The 19,379-nt window shown below is 40.0% G+C and overlaps 2 protein-coding genes across 2 annotated transcripts in view; both read right to left on the reverse strand.

Annotated features, from left to right (window-relative positions):
- LOC309482892 (uncharacterized protein) overlaps nt 1-19,379 on the reverse strand; it is a 362,910-nt gene that overhangs the window by 4,140 nt on the left and 339,391 nt on the right. The gene's annotated exons all lie outside the window — the stretch shown is intronic.
- Nucleotides 2,160-7,134, reverse strand: LOC309482921 (uncharacterized protein). Its single transcript, XM_082148527.1, has 5 exons — nt 6,876-7,134; nt 5,151-5,219; nt 4,967-5,039; nt 2,956-3,082; nt 2,160-2,796 (listed from the first exon to the last, which is right to left on the reverse strand). Exons 1-4 carry the CDS (start codon nt 6,909-6,911, stop codon nt 3,006-3,008), a joined length of 255 nt encoding a protein of 84 aa, XP_082004653.1. The 5' UTR covers nt 6,912-7,134; the 3' UTR covers nt 2,160-2,796; nt 2,956-3,005.

Raw genomic sequence — 19,379 nt, forward strand, 5'->3', positions numbered from 1 at the left:
GGCGAATCTCAAGAATGGCCTGTGACGGGGTATAATCTGAATCTGAAAGTATGCGTCTTTCAGATCGAGAGAAATAAACCAGTCCCTCGGGCGAATTTGCGCGAGGATTTGTCTGGTTGTGAGCATTTTGAACGGCCGTCTCATGAGAGCTTTGTTCAAATATCTCAGATCTAATATAGGTCTGAGGGCTCCGTCCTTCTTGGGAACGAGGAAATAACGGCTGTCAAAGCCCGTCTCGGTCAGAGAAGGATGCACTCGTTCTATCGCCCCCTTGCACCATAGTTTCGCTATTTCTGTACGAAGCAGATGGGCTGCTTCTGTATTCCCTCTCGTCTCGGTCCGTGCTCCAAAGCGCGGGGGACGGCGAGCGAACTGCAGCGAATAGCCCCGTTTCACAATGTTCAGCACCCATTCTGACACGCCCGGGATAGCTTCCCACGCTTCCGCATGCATAGCTAGGGGTCGAATGGCCTCTGGGTCCCGGCCGCTGCACTGCGCGGGATAGGGAACTCGTAGCAGAGAAATTTGCGCGGTGCGCGCGCTGTCGATGCTGGGGAACGGGAGCTCGCTGATAGCGATAACTGGCTGGACAGCACTCAATGACTCGGTCACTTGGGATGGAGAACATTTTGCAGTGAGAAACCCGTGACGCGAGAGCGGCGTGGGTGTTAATGTGTTTATCAGTAAGTGTGAGCGCTCGTGGGCGGGCACAGGGCTTACATTCATAACACGGCCAGTGTTGGGGAGCTTTATGTGATCTAACCCCCGGCAGCTGTGTGACAGAGCGGGCAGTGGGTAGGTGTGAGCACTGACTCGTGGGCACAATTCCTACGCTTATCACTCGAGCGGCGCATGCCCGCTTTGTGAGAGTGAGCTCTGTGAGAGACACAGGGGAGATTGTGCTTGTGTGTAGGGGTGAGCACTGGGCTGTGGGCACATTTTTTACACTCAAAACACCGTCGGCGTGAGCCGAATAACCAGAATTAATACTCTTTTTCAGATTTATCTGGGTCGCTGTGCGAACGGCGTTTGTGTGCAGGCGAGCGAGTTGTGTAACTGACTCGTTGGCTGCAAAATACACATCTGCAGTCGTCTTTTTAGGTGAGGCAAAATGCTTTGAAGGCTCATATGTTTAGACTCTCATAATTACTCGAGCACCATCATAGGGGCGGGTTCACTTTCTGCATGTGAGAAGCTGGCCGCGAGCTCGGAGCAGCGAACAGCATTACATTTTTTTTTTTTTTTTTTTTTTTTTTTGGCCAGAGCCGAAATCGAACACGGGTCTCTGGCGCGAAAGCCTAAGATGCTTTTTGCCTAAATTACGGGAGCAAGCCCCGTAATCGTCCGCATCTCTGACATCCCTTGTGAACGGCGCAGTTGCGCGGCTCGAACAGAGGGAGAGAGAGAGCGGGGAGTGGTGCGAGGCATTTGAAACAATGCCTCGTAGGAAATTTCTCTTTTAGAAGCGAAAGAGTATGTGTCGCAGCGGCGAACACACACACAGCAGTAAAAGGATATGACGCCGGATAGCGTAGCAGGCACGGATGGCTGAAGGCGGCGAAGAATCGTCCGGCTTCCTCAGGTGCCAGTGTTGCCAGATTGGAAATTTCCAAGTATCGTACCAGAAGCTCAAAATTATCGTATTTGGATGAAAATGATCGTACACGAGTCAAACCTGTACAGAATACAGCATGAAAATGACAGACAGTCATTGAAACAAGATTATTTTCCTTACCCCACTGGCAGATAATTTTGCTTGTTTTAAGCAAAAACTCACTTCATTTTGATTAAATCCCCCTTAAAACAGGACATAATATCTTATGTCATTTTACAGATCTAGTAAATACATCTTGATTTAAGAATTTTTTGATATTTGGACTGGAAACAAGACAAAAATACTTAGTAAGAAAAGCATTTTTTGCAGTGTATGAATGAGTCAGTCGGTAGAGAAGACTTTTATATTGAAAAGACTCAAACTTGTTTTCACGGAGAAGGAAGACGCAACTGACAGATGACTGACGTTAACGTTATAGGCACGGCCCCCTGCTAAAAAATCAGGCTGAAAAAGATGGTCAGGCTGGTTTTGGCTGGTCTCCCAGCCTGGTCATAGCCTGTTTATCAGGCTGGTTTTAGAGGGGTTTTGAACATTTTTCTAGCTGGTCAGGCTGGTCTTAGCTGGTCAGCCTGGCTGGTCTTAGCTGGTCATTGTTGGGCTTAGCTGGTTTTAGCTGGTCAGCCTGGCTGGTCTTAGCTGGTCAGGCTGGTCTTAGCTGGTCATTGTTGGGCTTAGCTTGTTTTAGCTGGTCAGGCTGGTCATTGTTGGGCTTAGCTGGTCTTAGCTGGTCATTGTTGGGCTTAGCTGGTCTTAGCTGGTCATTGTTGGTCTTAGCTGGTCAGGCTGGCTGACTCTATGTCTTCTCTATTTTTCCTGCCACTGGGTGTTGTGACAAATAATGTAAACAATTCCAGGTATACTTAAAATAATCTTCAGGAGCACAGGCAACCATTCAAACAAATTCCTTTTATTTGATATTGCAGCCCCTTAAAACAGCCCATTGATATGCTAACAGTAATGTACAAAATTATTAATTGAAATGATTAAAATGCAAAAAACTATAATAGTAACTAAAGGAGAACAATAACAGAATTATAGAGATACATTTTACATTACATTTTTCTTTTCTTTTTTTTTATGACATCTTGTATTTTTGGGGATATGTAATTCCCCACTTGCTTCTCCCGCTTCTCGCTCTCCTTTTTCGGGTTCTTTTTGTTTGAGCCAGTCACTGAAGCAGACTTGAAAGATAAATAATTTAGATTATTAATGTGTCACTTTTCAACTAGTAAAACTTAGAAAGGTAATCAACCAATGTAAAACCCTTTTACTAAATTGGATACGGCTACATAAAGTAGGCTATATGAATGAATGAATGAATGAATGAAATAACAGATTACCTCTCAAAACTTGCAGCTTGGAGGGTGTCAGGGGAGGCTTTGGAGAGTGTTTATTCGTTGGACACTCCTTTCCTGACACACTTCTGCTCTTTAAAAGTGTTTGTCCCCCACAGTGCCACAGCCATCTCTTTAACATAGAGAGAATCTTTTGTAGATAAATTAATCTTCTTCCATGCCTCTTCTCTGATCCAAACTTCTCTGATACAAAACATAAATGAGCTTCAATTGTATGAAAAAAAACAAAAAACAAAAAAAAATACTCTTCAAAATATCTTCTTTTATGTTCTACAGAAAAAAGAAACTTATACAGAATATATTCCAGTTGGTAGCTATAAATGTTGTGACGTTTCTCCTACTTTGGCTACCACATAAGAGCTGCATTTTTTTTTTAAAGATCTCAAAGATATCTAGTCATTTCAGTGAGATCTTAACAGTTTGTATGGAACCTTTCAGCATGTGTCAAGCAACTTTAGTCTGGGTAGATACCATATTTAATTCCAAGTGAATCAAAAATGAGGCTGTGTGGAATATGCATACAGTCAGTTCAAAAGGTTGTACCATCTAAATGTGCTGGATCTTTTTACTTCATCACCACCCATGTTTTCTAAAGTAGATTTTTTTTCAATATTTCATCAACATAACAGTACATTTAACTGATTGTAAGTCTGTCTTTTACAGACAGTGTTAGCTGTAGCTTTGATTTCGAATTAAAAGTCACAATATGTGATGATCATTAGCTTCAATGCAGAACGTTAATAACTATGATTGGGACTGCCATTTATACATACATTATAATGAGCAAAATATTGCATTAAAAACGTTGTGAATTCTTTGGGTTTAGTTGCTGTGTTTCAGCGTGTTGTCCTGGGAGGAGCGCATCCACAACAGGAGTTTCACTATGTAATAGTTGATTACTATTAATAATAGCTCAAATTAATCTGTGCATGATTTTGTGCAAGTATAAGTTGTAATATTGTGTTTATTTTGTATAAATATCTAATTTATCATATATAGGTTTAGGGGTGTTCCTTCAGCTCTTTAGCTTTAGCGCACGCAGCTCAAACACAACGTTATTTGAAACAGAAATATGTTTAATATTACTGTAGTATTAAAATGTTTAATATTACTGCAATATTAAAGAGTTCAATATGTTTTCAAAAACACTGATGTGTTATTATTCATAACTAGTACTTTTATTGTTCTTGTATCATTTATCAACAATATGGTTTGAGTAAAATCATTCCCAATCCCTTATTGTCCGTGCGGAGGCTATTTCATTTTATTTATCCACGGCATATGCATTTTGATTCTTTATATGTAGCCTAAGTAATGTAGTAAAGTAATAATGTCATAACTTGTTTGCATTTTAATTTAATTTAATTTAATATTATTATTTGTAAGGCAATGGATGTTTTGGTAAAACTTCACAATACATATGTTATTGCATTAACTAACATGAACTAACAGAGAGAAAAACTTATGTTAATGTGATTGAATAAAATATGTGAGTTCATGTTAGTTCACAGTGCACTAAATTAAGATACAACACTGGGTCCTAAAATGTCTTGGAAAATGTTGAGATTAACGTTAAGTAAGATTAATAAATCCTGTAGAAGTATTGTTCATTCATTGTTAGTTCATGTTAACTAATACTAACAAGATGAAACCTTATTGTAAAGTGTTGCCATTTTTTTTTATAAAGAAAGTTGGAAATATGAATGTAAAATTTATTTTAAAAGTTAAGAAATCTTACACTGGTTCAAACTAGGCCACTGTACTGTATATGTTTGATTTATGTTGAAGTATTTGGGACATTGGCTTTAAATGATGAGCGTTTCGTTTTTGTAATCAGGCTTTCAAAGTATATCAAATTTTGGATTTAGATTCATCGGCTAATATATCAGATATCGGCTTTCGAATATAAATAAATGATCAGTTATTGAAATCGGCCCAAATGTTCATATCAGTGTATCCCTAATTTGATTTCCAAAAACAAAAAACAAAACAATACCTTCTGCACATCTCTGACTTCTGACTGGGACAGAGTTCATTTCGAGAGTGGAGGGTTCAACCTCACTGAGAGTCTACAAAACATAACATTAAACATGAAACAGTGGTGTAAATGTGTGAACACTAGATCTCACAGATGTCTCTGCTTCATTTGCTTGTTCTCTTCCAGCACAACTCTCACTTACCTTGTCTAGTCCCACAGTAAGAGCAGCACAACCATCAGTGCCTGATGACCACTGGCTCTTATGGCTCATCTGAGAATATGAAATGAAGTATTACATGCAGAAACACTTCACCTAAGAGTTTAAATAAAAATTTATAAATGGAATATATAAGGGATAATGTACAGTCAGTAATTAATACAATTAATACATTTATAAACATGGAAAGGATCATCAGGGTCCCAATACACAGCTACCTATCAATAAATATTTGCACATGAAATATTGATTTTAAATATACAAGATTACAAAAAAGTTGAAGTTTTCAAATCAATATTTGAATGTTACCACAAGGTAATGTTCATGCCTTTTATGCATCACATTACATGTGTTTTCATTACAGTGTGTCAGGTTGTGTGTAGCTTTACACCTGTTTTATGAGGACATCATAAGAACATGTTCCTGATGTTTAACTTGACAGAGGAATCTCAGTGTGTTGTGTAAGTTTGACAGAATCCTGGTCTATGAGGACACAGTTTTATAAGGACATCATAAGAACATGATCCTGATGTTTGACTTTGACTCAGTGTGTTGTGTAAGTTTAACAGAATCCTGGTCTATGAGGACACTAGTTTTACTGGGACACTGGTAACTAGATATATTTGGACGGCCCTGTGTATGTATGAGAGTGATATGAGACATTGCGCCTGTGCTAGATGTACAGTAAGTGATCGTGACTCACTTCTTACACACACAATCATAATTCAGTAACTGATAACTGTGGCAAATAATCTGTTTCTGAGGAACACTGGTCGTTTCTTTAAGGAATAACTCAGTTATTACATTAACTTCTTGGATACCTTTAGAGTTGCTGTATCTTGTTCAGGTTTCATCTGATTCTTCTAAGTTATCATCTGAAAAAAAAGAAGAGCAAATAAAAAAATATATAAAAAAGACAAATAAATACTAATTTTAGTATTACTTGCCAATTTCAACTATTTTTACCAACTTCTTCAATGATTACATTTAATCTAACAAGCACAAATAGTTTTCAATACTGGTATTAGCCATAGACCAGGATTCTGTCAAATTTACACAACACACTGAGATTCTCCAGTCAAGTTAAACATCAGGAACATGTTCTTATGATGTCCTCATAAAACAGGTGTAAAGCTACGCACAACCTGACACACTGTAATGAACACGCATGTTATGTGATGCATTAAAGCCATGAACATATTGTTTTATCATTCATACCTATCTGTGGTAGTGACATTGCCGTACAGGCCTCTATGAAGCCAGGCTATGTAAAGACTATGCCATGTTAATTTACAGTTGATTACTTAATTTCTGTACCTAAATAAGACTTACCTGGAATATATGAGGAAATGTTTATTTCACATCTTTGTTAAAACATTTTTACCTATGCTTGCAATTTATTATTTTCTATGCAGATGCAAACCCCTACAAAATCACACTAATCATTCTAGAATGATTAATTACTTCCAAATAGAGCTATTCAAGTCATTTGGTGAAATAGTTTTTCATATTACATTATATATTGCAGAAAAAATTAAATATTGCAATATCAGTTTTTTGCTATATCGGGCAGGTCTATTACTCTGGGTCATTTTTAACCTTTAATATTACCTTTTAATAATAAAACAAGTAAAATCATCACTGTAAATAACACATAATGTACCTGCTTTATTAAACAGTATCACTTAAGCATGGAAACACTGAACTCACCTTTATAATGATTGCTGAATCTGCCCTGGAGCTCATCTCTGTCTTTCTCCTGAAGTGTAAACTGTATGTCCTCCTCCAGATCTTGATCTTCTCCTTCACTGACTCACTTCAGCCATTATCTCATGTGTCTGCTGTCATAGAAAAAGACCCTCAATAATCCTGACCATTGCATTTCATTTGACATATTATTCAACAAGCTTAAACTTAAGACATAAACTGTGTTTAAGTGAATACTCTCCAAGCTGGTCATTATAACTAATATTTTTGTGTATCTGATCGTTTAGCCACACACACGAAGTAGGGATGGGCAAAACATTTTTTTTCGATTAATTGTTTTTTAAAATGTGGTTGATTCGATATCATTAATCTTATTACTAGTCTTCTTCACTATAGTCTTCTTCACTAGATGTCATCCTCTTGTTTACCTGGCGCGTTGTTACAGGCGAGATCCTGTCATTCATTCAGTGCTGAACATGGCAGATGCAGGTGCGCCTTTCAGCTTGAAAGACGTTTCGGACAGTTAAATGAACTGCCAGTGTCCCGATTGGACCAGTGCTGCATTATTAGTGAACTCACGCAGTGCACGCTGTGTGAGTGTCACATGCCTGTCGTGTCTTGTTATGCACATGGGTGTTTTGTTATTTTGGGCCATGTGCTCGTGTCTATTGTCTAGCCCCTCCCATCTTGTTATCTGATTATTGGTTAATTTCCCACCTGTTTGTCTCGTTACCCTCCTTTGTTTGTTCCCCTATTTAGCCTCCTTGTGTTTGTAGTCTTGTGCTGGTTCGTTGTCCTTGTTGCGTGTTCCTGGAGCTCTGTGTTTTTGAGTTTGTTACCCTGTCTGCATGTCATCAATAAATTCCTCTGCATTTGAATCCTCGTCTCATATTCATCCGGTACGTGACAGAACGAACCAGCCAAATATGTGGATTCAGCGGAATGAAATTTTTTCTGGCAAGGATAAGGGATCTTCAATTTCCTTGTTTGAATATTTCGCCAAATGTGCTCAAAGGACTATGGAGGAGGAGGAGAGGACCATGGCAGATGACGGTCAGCAGAAAGGCAAGCCTTCACCGCTGGTCCCGAAACGGAGGAGAGGAAGGAAGAACCCCTCCGTGACTGATCCGGTGGTCCCAGTTCCGGTGATCCCGAGTCCGGTGGTTCCAGTTCCGGTGGTCCCGAGTCTGGTGGTCCCAGTTCCAGTGGCCCCGAGTCCGGTGGACCCAGTTCCGGTGGTCCCGAAACGGAGGAGGAGAAGGAAGACTTCCTCCATGCCTGTTCCGGTGGTCCCTGTTCCGGTCACGGTTTAGTTTGTTACCCTGTCTGCATGTCATCAATAAATTCCTCTGCATTTGAATCCTCGTCTCATATTCATCCGGTACGTGACAGTGAGAAGTTTTGTGCTGCGCGTAGGGGTGTGGGATATCAAAATTTTTGATCGTGGACGATTAAAATGTCTCCCTGATCTGCTTTTGAAGAAATATCGTAGTATCGTGTTACAGTGCATTCTATCAGTTGCAGTTCTGGCACCTCCATGTGTTGCCAGGACGGTATAGTGTAATGAGGCTCCATTGTTTGCACCATATAACGGAAACCTTCGTTTTCAACCACACTGAGCGGACGCATGTCTTTACAAATGAAATAAACTACTGACTGGGTTATTTTGGTTGCACGAGTTGAAGTCGTTGGTAATTTGTGCGTTTGAACTTGAGCAAGGGTGAGTTGTGAGGGGTCGACTCGTTTAGCTTGCTGTTCGCTTAACTGAGTGTCTGAATGGTGTCCTGCAAAATGTTTCCTCAAATTCGTGGCATTACCAGAGTACTTGATTTTTCCCAGACACAGTTTACAAACTGCATGGTTCAATTCGTAGAAGTCCTGTTTGCTGTTTCGGGTTCTCATAATAATACTATTCTACGGTCTATGGTCTATAACATAACTTGTGTCAGATAAATAAAATAAAATAATAATACGTTAATTGGTGTGCAAAATGTGATTTTATATGTTGTGTGAAGAAAAAGTCAATAATATAAATTTGGAAGGAAGTGTTGAAGTAAAATATAATAAAATATTAGAAGGAATAATTTTTTTGCAGCAATATAGATTTCTTTAATGACAATGGAAAGAAAGAATTAAAAGATGTATATGGTGGTCTGATGCACAGTGGCAATTTTCTAAAGATTAATAACTCAAGATACAATGTAGAGCATCAGAAGGAAAGGGAAGTTGCAAGAAATTAAAACTGCAAAAAGAAAGGCTTTCATGGGAGGATTTCTGATTCAAATTGAGTTCAAAAGGAGTTCCACTTGCTTTAGAAATATTTATTAACATTCATCCAGTTTATATACTGACAGTATTTTCCTCATTCCAAAAATGTAGTTTTGAGAAATAATTTGCAAAACAAAAATAACAAAGTTTCTAATGTAATTTAATTTACTGAAACTTTAAAAGATCCATTCTATTAACATACAAACTGCCTCTTTGCAAAGTACTTTGTACTGCACTGAACACTTTACGCCCCAAACTGAGCCACTAATATATTTATAAAAAAAGAAATACGACAATTTTTAATAGAAAACGTATGGCTAATGCTTTATAACAGTTTAGTGGTTATGCCCTAAAATGAGCCACATAAAAACAATTAATATATTCTTAAAATAGAACCATAATAAACGTATTATAAGACGTGCAGAGACAATCATTCTTCACAGACCACATTTCAAAGACAGCTCGATCATGCAGGTTTGCACTGCACAACATCAGGAAGATCAGGCCTTTCCTAACCGAGCATGCAACACAACTTCTCGTCCAGGCCCTGGTCATCTCTAGGCTTGACTACTGCAATGCTCTTCTGGCTGGACTTCCATCATGTGCAACTAAACCTCTACAGATGATTCAGAACGCTGCAGCTCGTCTTGTCTTCAACGAGCCCAAAAGGGCCCACGTCACTCCTCTGTTCATCTCTCTGCACTGGCTAACCTCTCTCCGTTTGCAGCTCGTCTTGTCTTCAACGAGCCCAAGAGGGCCCACGTCACTCCTCTGTTCATCTCTCTGCACTGGCTAACCTCTCGCCGTTTGCAGCTCGTCTTGTCTTCAACGAGCCCAAGAGGGCCCATGTCACTCCTCTGTTCATCTCTCTGCACTGGCGAACCTCTCGCCACTTGCAGCTCGTCTTGTCTTCAACGAGCCCAAGAGGGCCCACGTCACTCCTCTGTTCATCTCTCTGCACTGGCTAACCTCTCACCGCTTGCAGCTCGTCTTGTCTTCAACGAGCCCAAGAGGGCCCACGTCACTCCTCTGTTCATCTCTCTGCACTGGCTAACCTCTCGCCGCTTGCAGCTCGTCTTGTCTTCAACGAGCCCAAAAGGGCCCACGTCACTCCTCTGTTCATCTCTCTGCACAGGCGAACCTCTCGCCGCTTGCAGCTCGTCTTGTCTTCAACGAGCCCAAGAGGGCCCACGTCACTCCTCTGTTCATCTCTCTGCACTGGCTAACCTCTCGCCGCTTGCAGCTCGTCTTGTCTTCAACGAGCCCAAGAGGGCCCACGTCACTCCTCTGTTCATCTCTCTGCACTGGCTAACCTTTCGCCGCTCGCATCAAGTTCAAGGCATTGACTCTTGCTTACAGATCTATCACATGCTCAGCTCCCTACTACTTTCACTCACTTCTACGAGTCTACATCCCTACCAGAAGCCTACGATCGGTCAACGAGCGACGTCTCGTGGTTCCATCACAGAGCGAGAGCCACAAAATCGCTTTCCAGAACATTCTCATTCATGGTTCCTTGCTGGTGGAATGCTCTCCCTACCCTCATCCGGAACGCAGAATCCCTGACAACATTCAAAAGACAGCTGAAAACCCATCTCTTCCGTGAGCACTCAACCTCAAAAAAAAAAAAAAAAAATCCTTTCCTTTTCCCTTAATCCTCCCTTGTCTGGCTTATGCTACTCTGAGCAATGCCTGCACTTTGTATTTTGAGCACTTCTTGCATTGTTTTTGCCTCTTCACAATAACTTGCTTATTTTAGTCCTAATTTGTAAGTCGCTTTGGATAAAAGTGTCTGCTAAATGACTAAATGTAATGTAAATGTAAATAATATCAAACAGATCATGGAAAGTGTTTATAACAGCTTAGTGTTAAAGGGATAGTTCACGCAAAATGAAAATTTGCTGTGAATTTTTATTCACCCTCAGGCTATCTATGATGTAGCTGTCTTTTTTCTTCAGTAGAAATGTAAAGAAGATTTTTTACTGAAACCGTGGTCCTTGGTGATTCATATAATCATTATAATGCAAGTCCATGGCTACCGTCACATTGAGAGTCCAAAAAAACAAAACTAAAAATAGGCATATTTTTCAGAAAAAAAGAGTCACATGCATTTGGGCTGGCACAAGAAAGAGATAATGGACATTTTGGTTGGATAATTCCAAGACTAAAGTTTGTTAATGAGGATAACATGCAAGTCAATAAACAGCATTAGTTGGATTTTACTCAAACATACCCAATATTTGTAATTCACATTATCTATTAACAATTATAGCAGTTTTTATAGAAATTACTCATGTATTGCAAAGTGTCTTCAGTCGTTTCAAAACTGAAAAACTTTATACCTAAGGGGAGAAAATTTTTGCCGCATTTGTAAGTGGTCGCAAATTGTTTGCTACAAGTCAATTAATTAATTACTTTGGTAAATTCTCTACTATTTCTACAAAAAAATATTTTAAAAAAATATAAAAAAGAAATTATTATTTATTCTAAAAAACAAAAACAAAAATTTGTTCCTGGATGAAGCAAAACACCTCGAGCTAGGCAAATTAACCTAGCGTTAAGCACGATTACTTACAAACTTTCATCATTTTGGGCAAAGAAACGAATGAATAAATTAGTTAAAGTGTCAAAGACAAATAAAAGAACAGACAAACATTACTTTAAAACCTATACTCAATATTATAATGCAGGAATAGGCCTTTTCACATTTATCCACATGTCGTCACATCCTAATGGGATTAGTAGCGTAAAGGAATTTCCGCTCGGCAGCAGCAATGAACAAACAAAGGTTTACTACATCGCTTCGCAATCTCCCTTGTCAAAAATCATTATCAAACAAAGATAAACTTGAGAAGGGTAATAAATTCTTCTATGAAAACTACATTGTAACACAGTTAAATGTTCAGGGAAGGAGGAGGCATTTCACACACTTTAATCATAAGATTAACAAACATCAAAACGGACGACTGCCACATAAACAAAACACAAAAGTCCAAGTCCAGGCCAGGTCCTCTCTCATCCTTCACTGTCGTCACTCCTCCGGCGAGACACTCATCATCACTCGCTCATTTCCCACAGCTCTCAGCCGCGCCCTGCTTGACACATACACATCTTACACATGAAGGTAAGTTTAAATGTAATGTTAGTTTAACCGCTACTCGAGATGGCTAACAGGCTACCAAACTTGCTAAACCATGAGATGAAATTCATGATGTTGAAAAATGTATAAACCTTACAAAAACACCAACAGGTCAAGCTTATGGGGGTAGGATTGTTGCATTATTCCAAATAAATAGATTGAGATTCACAAACAAATGTAAAGAGATTCACAAAAAATGATCAAATTCACAAATAAATAGATTAAGATCCACAAATAAATGTAAAGAGTTTCACAAAAAATTATAAAACTCACAAATAAATAAAATGAGATTTGCAAATAAAATATATATATTTACAAATGTGTTTTATGTCACAAACACGACTTTGTCTGACATTTATTTGTGAACTGCTTTCTGTGCATTTGTAAATCGCTGCACACATTTTCATTTCATTTTCATTCATTTGTTTATTTTACAGGGACAGTGCTCATTGATTAACAGTAAAATAACTGTAAATGAGCCAGAGTTAGCTCAACAGGCTAATTTTCATCTGTTGTCCCTGGCCAGTTTTTATAAAGGCAACCTAAAATCAGCATAATAAAAATTTGTAAATCGTTTCCTGTGCATTTGTAAATCTCCCTCACGCATTTGTGGATTTTGAAACACTTCTAGCGTCGACGTGCAGAAAAATCCACAAATAAGTGGACTCCACCCACCATTTACTCAAGCCAATCAGATAACGGCCACATTGTGCTGACCAATCGTAGCACGTTCTCGCTAACACCAATCAAGTTTGGTTTTACAATCAGGGTGGTCTTGCCCTGAAATAACTTTGCTTGTTCATAGCTCAGATAGAAAGTGTAAGGCTAAGGCCCATAAAATTGCTACAGTAAAATAGGTTTATAGTTTGGATTTCGTTAGAGTTGGACCAAGACTGTGTATCAAGTCACTCAAGACACATTTTTATGAGCTTTTGAAAATGCCAGAGAAACAGCACTTACATCTCTGTTATGGGAACGACGCGTTATGGAAGCGTCATGTTATTCAAGATAGAACACACTGTTGCTCGTACTGTTACATCATCACTGATGGTCATTTGGGCTCATATTTGGTATTCAACATAATATTTATGTCCTATCGCTATTTGTCACCACGATTGTGCTTTAAAAGACAAAATCATCTGTTTAGCCATTTCTTGCATCGCTTCTACCCCGTGCAAGCCTGTCTAGTGTCTATACAAACAGAGCGAATGTGCAAATCATTCGCCTACTTCAGAAGTAGAATGGGCATCCGTTTACTGTCAGTGAATCATCATCGTGTCCAGTGTAGATAGTATCACGGATTATACATTTTCATAACCAGCACTATAGTCAATAAGGACTTTATATCTGCAGATAAGAAAACACGTCATGTGAAAAATGTGTTAACATTGCAAACATGTTAGTTTTACATTATTTGAAACTGCTACGGCAGCAGGGAAGATAATGGGCTATTTGCTTTTGACGCACTGTCGTGCCGCTTGCGTCCAGTGCAGAGAGGGTGTTATGATGCTCGGGATCTATGATGATCATAATTTGTGTGTAATCCTGAGTTTATCCTGATGGAAATGTAAAGAACCCCCAATAATCTTTTGGAAACAGGGTGTTTTGTGTGAAGTGTGAAGTCTAGCGTGATTGGTTGTAGCGAGAACGTGCTACGATTGGTCAGCTCAGTGTGTCCGTTATCTGATTGGCTTGAGTAAACGGTGGGTGGAGTCCACTTATTTGTGGATTTTTCTGCACGTCGACGCTAGAAGTGTTTCAAAATCCACAAATGCGTGAGGGGATTTACAAATGCACAGGAAACGATTTACAAATGCACAGAAAGCGGATCACAAATAAATGCCTGGCAGAGTTGTGTTTGTGACATAAAACACATTTGTAAAATTATTTATTTTATTTTGCAAATCTCATTTTATTTATTTGTGAGTTTTATAATTTTTTGTGAAACTCTTTACATTTATTTGTGGATCTTTATTTATTTGTGAATTTGATACATTTTTGTGAATCTCTTTACATTTGTTTGTGAATCTCAATCTATTTATTTGGAATAATTAGGATTGGGTATTGGGTGGGTTTTATCCGATACTCTGTATTTTTTAAACGGTTCCGGTGCTTAAACGGTTCTTGAACCGGTACTTAAGAAAACGAAAGCACACACACTTTATAAAAAAAATAATACCTGTGTGTGTGTGTGTGTGTGTGTGTGTGTGTGTGTGTGTGTGTGTGTGTGTGTGTGTGTGTGTGTGTGTGTGTGTCCAATATTAACTTAAATCTTTAAAGATTTTCTGATTTCTGATTAAATGAAAAATTGCGCCGTTTAATAGGCTACTGATGTAGCCTAAAACACTTAAGTTAAGATCAAAATTTTGTCTTCTCATATTATGACTTTTACTTTAAAACAGAGAAATATCTGACACTGAGCAGAAATATTTAACACACACAGTGTGTTACTAGACTTCCATGTCCACCACAACACTGGCAGCTGAACTTGATCTTAAGTCAAGCGTGTCAGAGGTTTTGGGTTCTAATCCGCATTCGTACAGTTTTTTTTGTTTGTTTTGTTTTTTTGTTTAACCGATTATTCTTGTAGACCCAATGCTCGCTTGCAGTTTAATGTGCCTCTGTAGCCACCGTATTTGTTACCATACTGCGCCTGTGCAAAACCGGCTGGTGGTCGATACCATGCTAGGCTACCTGTTACAGAGAGCTGTACGAGGAGGCTAATAAACGGAGTTCGGATTATAAAGTATTCCCTCTGCATGGTCTTTCTACATGGTGTCAGAAGTGAACACGGACACTTTTGATCGTGCAGTTCATTCATCACGGAGCGCACGACTACTTGCCGGTCGAATAAGGACAGTAACCAGCTTCTAACGTTGCTACCGGGTATCCTGCCAACGGACATACAGTGCGTCATGTAGTGGTGGGCAGATCGAGGCTTCGTGAAGCAATGAAACAGTTGAACCAAATGGGCCATATTGTTTCGAGGCTTCGAATCAATCCGACACCCGTCTCAACGGTGACACCTAGTGGTCACTTGCAGGTGTTGATCTGAAACAACTTTGACGAGCCATTAAAAAAAATGTGTTTTATTATTGTATTTTTCTAATATGTGAAGCTTGTAACCTATAGGCTCCTCACTGTGCATAATGTTATTTTGGTCCTGGAAAATGAATATTAATAAAAGAAATCAAGCCACAATGTCTCACTTTTTTTGAGATTTTTATTAAAAAATATTAATTTCTCTGCTGTGGAAGGACTTAGCCTACTTCTTTCTTTACAGATAATTTCTCCAGTCTTTGAAAAAATCCTCTCACAAGGGACACTTGTTGCTGGCATGCAAAGATATTTTTTAGCTAGGACATACAAATGAGGAAAGATTACTGCTCTCTCTTTCCAGTAAGTTAGTGGATCATGAGTTCTGGGCAAATACGCAAATTTCAAATTCTCCTCAAATGGCACATCATGGATGATGTATTGTTGCAGTAGGCTAGCTGCCGATCACAATACACACATCTCACTTTATTTGGGATTTCTAAACGGAAATGCTCCCTCACCACAGATGTAGCCATACGGCATCTCTTCTGGGGAGCCTCGATCCATTTTATCTATCTATCTATGTATCTATATATATGAATCTATCTATGTGTCTAGATATGTAGATATGTATCTAGATATAATCTATCTATGTATATATGTATCTATCTATAATCTATCTATGTATTTATATATGTATCTAATATATCTATATATGTATCTATCTATTAATCTAGCTGTCTATATATATTTATATCTATCTATTAATGTGTCACTATATGTATACTCTGTCTGTCTCTAGCCTATCAGTCAATGTGTTGTGTAAATTTAAATGTAAGCCTAAATAGCCTATAACTAATCAAATCGCACTATGTCACTATATCACCAAAAATCTCAAAATCAAACTCCAGCTCTCACAAAAACCCACGAGGTCAATATGCGTTGATTTCATTTTTATACAGATGTGTGATTGTGTGGTCTGTTCCCGACCGTGTCAATCAAACGCTGATTCGGCGGACCACACCTGATGAAACACTTAGTGAAACACTTCGAGGCTTCGTTTGGCCATAGTCACGTGACATAGGTGTTTTGAATCACGCTTCGGAACGACTGTTTCACGTCAGCCATCCCTAGCGTCATGTCGGACGGATTTCGCAGACCGGACCCCCTCGTCTTTGATGAGAACATCGCGGAGAATTGGCGAGTGTTCGAACAGGAATATGACATTTTTATCGCGGCGGCACACTTTGACAAGCCGGCCCGCACACAAGCCTACATTCTCCTCAATCTTGCAGGATCGGAGGCCATTGAAAGGGAGAGGTCGTTCGTCTACGCGCCCGCGGTGAGAGGACCAGACGTTGACGACGCACCGGGACCCATCATCACTCCGGCTGAATCAAAAGAGAACCCCGAATGTTTGAAGAGGAAATTCCGGGCGATCTGCAGTCCCCGAATAAACATTATAGTGGAGAGACACAAGTTCAATACACGGTTCCAAACCCAAGGTGAGCTATTCAAATCATATGTCACAGATCTAAGGATAAAAGCAAAGAGCTGTAACTTCGGAACACTGCAAGACGAGCTCATCCGTGACAGACGGATGTGGCATAACTGATGATAATCTAAGAAAAATAATGCTGTGAGAACAACTACAATACCAGTTCATCCTATCTTCTTCACCCAACGGAGAAGAAACGATAGCAACTTGCACCATGACTTGACACTCAAGGACCCCACGACGAATTCAATCTTCAACCACTTCAAGAACTGACCATGCAAGTACAGTATATCAATTTAATGAGGTGTTCTGAAAATGATCAGGTTCTGATGGTTTTCCATACTAAAAGGTTCTTTCCATACTAAAATAGATCTTGCTCCAGAATTCTATTGCCTGCTTCCGGTTCCATAACACTCACCACTTTACCTATACATGTATGGATGAATGAATGAAAGTATGTATGTATGTTTGTTTGTTTAGTTCAGTTATGTTTGTGATTTATTTAATAAAACTTTTTCACAATTATGAATTTGATTTCTGATCCTCTGTCTGCATACAAAGTCCCTTTTACGATTTTGATCTTGTTACAGTATGCTCTAATTGCTGTACATGCTAAGGAATAATTATCTTTCAATGACCATGAAAGATACACTTTTCTTAGAATAAACGAATAATCGAAGAGTTCGTTGGAACTGATTAATTGATTGTAATATTAATTGGCTTACCTCAAAGTTAATCTAATTAACTGACCCAAATATTAATAATTAATCATAATTAGTAATTATGGATTATTATTAATATTTCCCCTTTGAGCTAATGTCTTTACAACACAGATATCAACCTGCCACACAAGATCTTCATAGAGTATGCAGATCTATTCAAGGATGAACTTGGCAAGCTACCGGTGACATATTCTATGAAAATAGACCCTGACGTGCAGCCCGTCGTTCGCCCAACACGCCGCATCCCTGTAGCTATGCAGGACAGAGTGAAAGCGGAGCTAGAGAGAATGGCAGACCAGGGTGTCATCACTCCAGTGTCAGAGGAAAATGAATGGGTGTCATCCATGGTAGCAACAAACAAGAAGCAAACAAAGGACATAAGGAGCTGCATTGACCCCAAAGATCTAAACACAGCCTTAAAGCGCCCCCATCATCCGATGCGCACTGTTGAAGAGGTTGCATCACAGATTGCATCACAGATGAAAACACTGTTTTCAGTTCTAGACGCCAAAAGTTCATTTTGGCAGATATCCCTGGACAGTAAGTCATCTCTGTTGACCACATTTAGCACACCTTTTGGACGCTACAGATTCCTAAGAATGCCGTTCGGAATAAACTCAGCCAGCGAAGTATTCCAGCGCGCAATGGAACAGATATTCGCGGGGTACCCGTGCCATCATCGTCGACGACATAATCGTCGGAGGCCGCACAGAAGCGGAGCACGATGCAAACCTAAAGAGAGTGCTTGACCGTGCGCGCAAAGTCAATCTGAGACTCAACCCCCTCAAGTGCAAGTTCCGGCTGACAGAGGTAACTTATGTCGGTCATGTGTTCACCAGCGAAGGCCTGAAAGTAGATCCCGACAAGACCACTACAATCACTGAAATGCCTGTTCCCGGAGATGTGACAGCTCTACAACGATTTCTAGGCATGGTAAATTACCTGGGAAAGTTCGTACCAAACCTGAGTGAGTTAACTGCACCTCTCAATCAGCTGACTGACACGCAAAGACACAGCGTGGTGCTGGTTGAAGCAACACCAAGAGGCATACGACACATTGAGAAGATGCATCTCCAGTCCGCCTGTCCTGTCATACTACGATGTTGACCAACCAGTCCCACTCACGTGTGACGCTTCCCAACACGGACTGGGAGCAGCATGTTTACAAGGGGGCAGACCAATAGCCTACGCATCAAGGACAATGACTGAGACCGAAACACGCTATGCCCAAATCGAGAAAGAACTCCTGGCAGTTCTGTTCGCGTGTTCGCGTTTCAATGACTATATCTACGGGAAGCCTGTCACCATAGAGACCGACCATCAACCTCTGATCACCATCATCAGAAAGCCCATCTTCTCAGCGCCTGCACGACTGCAACGCATGATGCTGCAGCTCCAAAAATACAACATCGACCTGGTCTACAAAAAAGGTAAACACATGTACCTGGCCGATACCCTGTCACGCGCACCTAGAGTGTCCACACTTCAACATGTAAACGAGCTGAACGACTTTGAGGTCATGTCAGTCATCCGAGTCTCATCCAGCCGCTTAGATGAACTAAAGAGGCACACAGCAGAAGACGAACTACTGCAAACCCTCTCATCTGTCATCAAACACGGATGGCCCGTCAAACAGCACAACGCTCCACCATCCATCAGTTCTTTTTTCCCATTCAGAGATGAGCTCACCATCGAGGAGGGCGTCGTCATGAAAGGTCACAGACTTGTCGTTCCCCAGTCACTGCAGAAAGCGTACACAGACATCGTGCACAGAGGACATCCAGGAGCGGAGTCCACCAAACGCAGAGCCCGGGACATAGTGTTCTGGCCCACTATGAGCAGTG

This window comes from Leuciscus leuciscus, assembly GCF_965113295.1.
Source record: "Leuciscus leuciscus genome assembly, chromosome: 19".
Taxonomy (NCBI): Eukaryota; Metazoa; Chordata; class Actinopteri; order Cypriniformes; family Leuciscidae; genus Leuciscus; species Leuciscus leuciscus.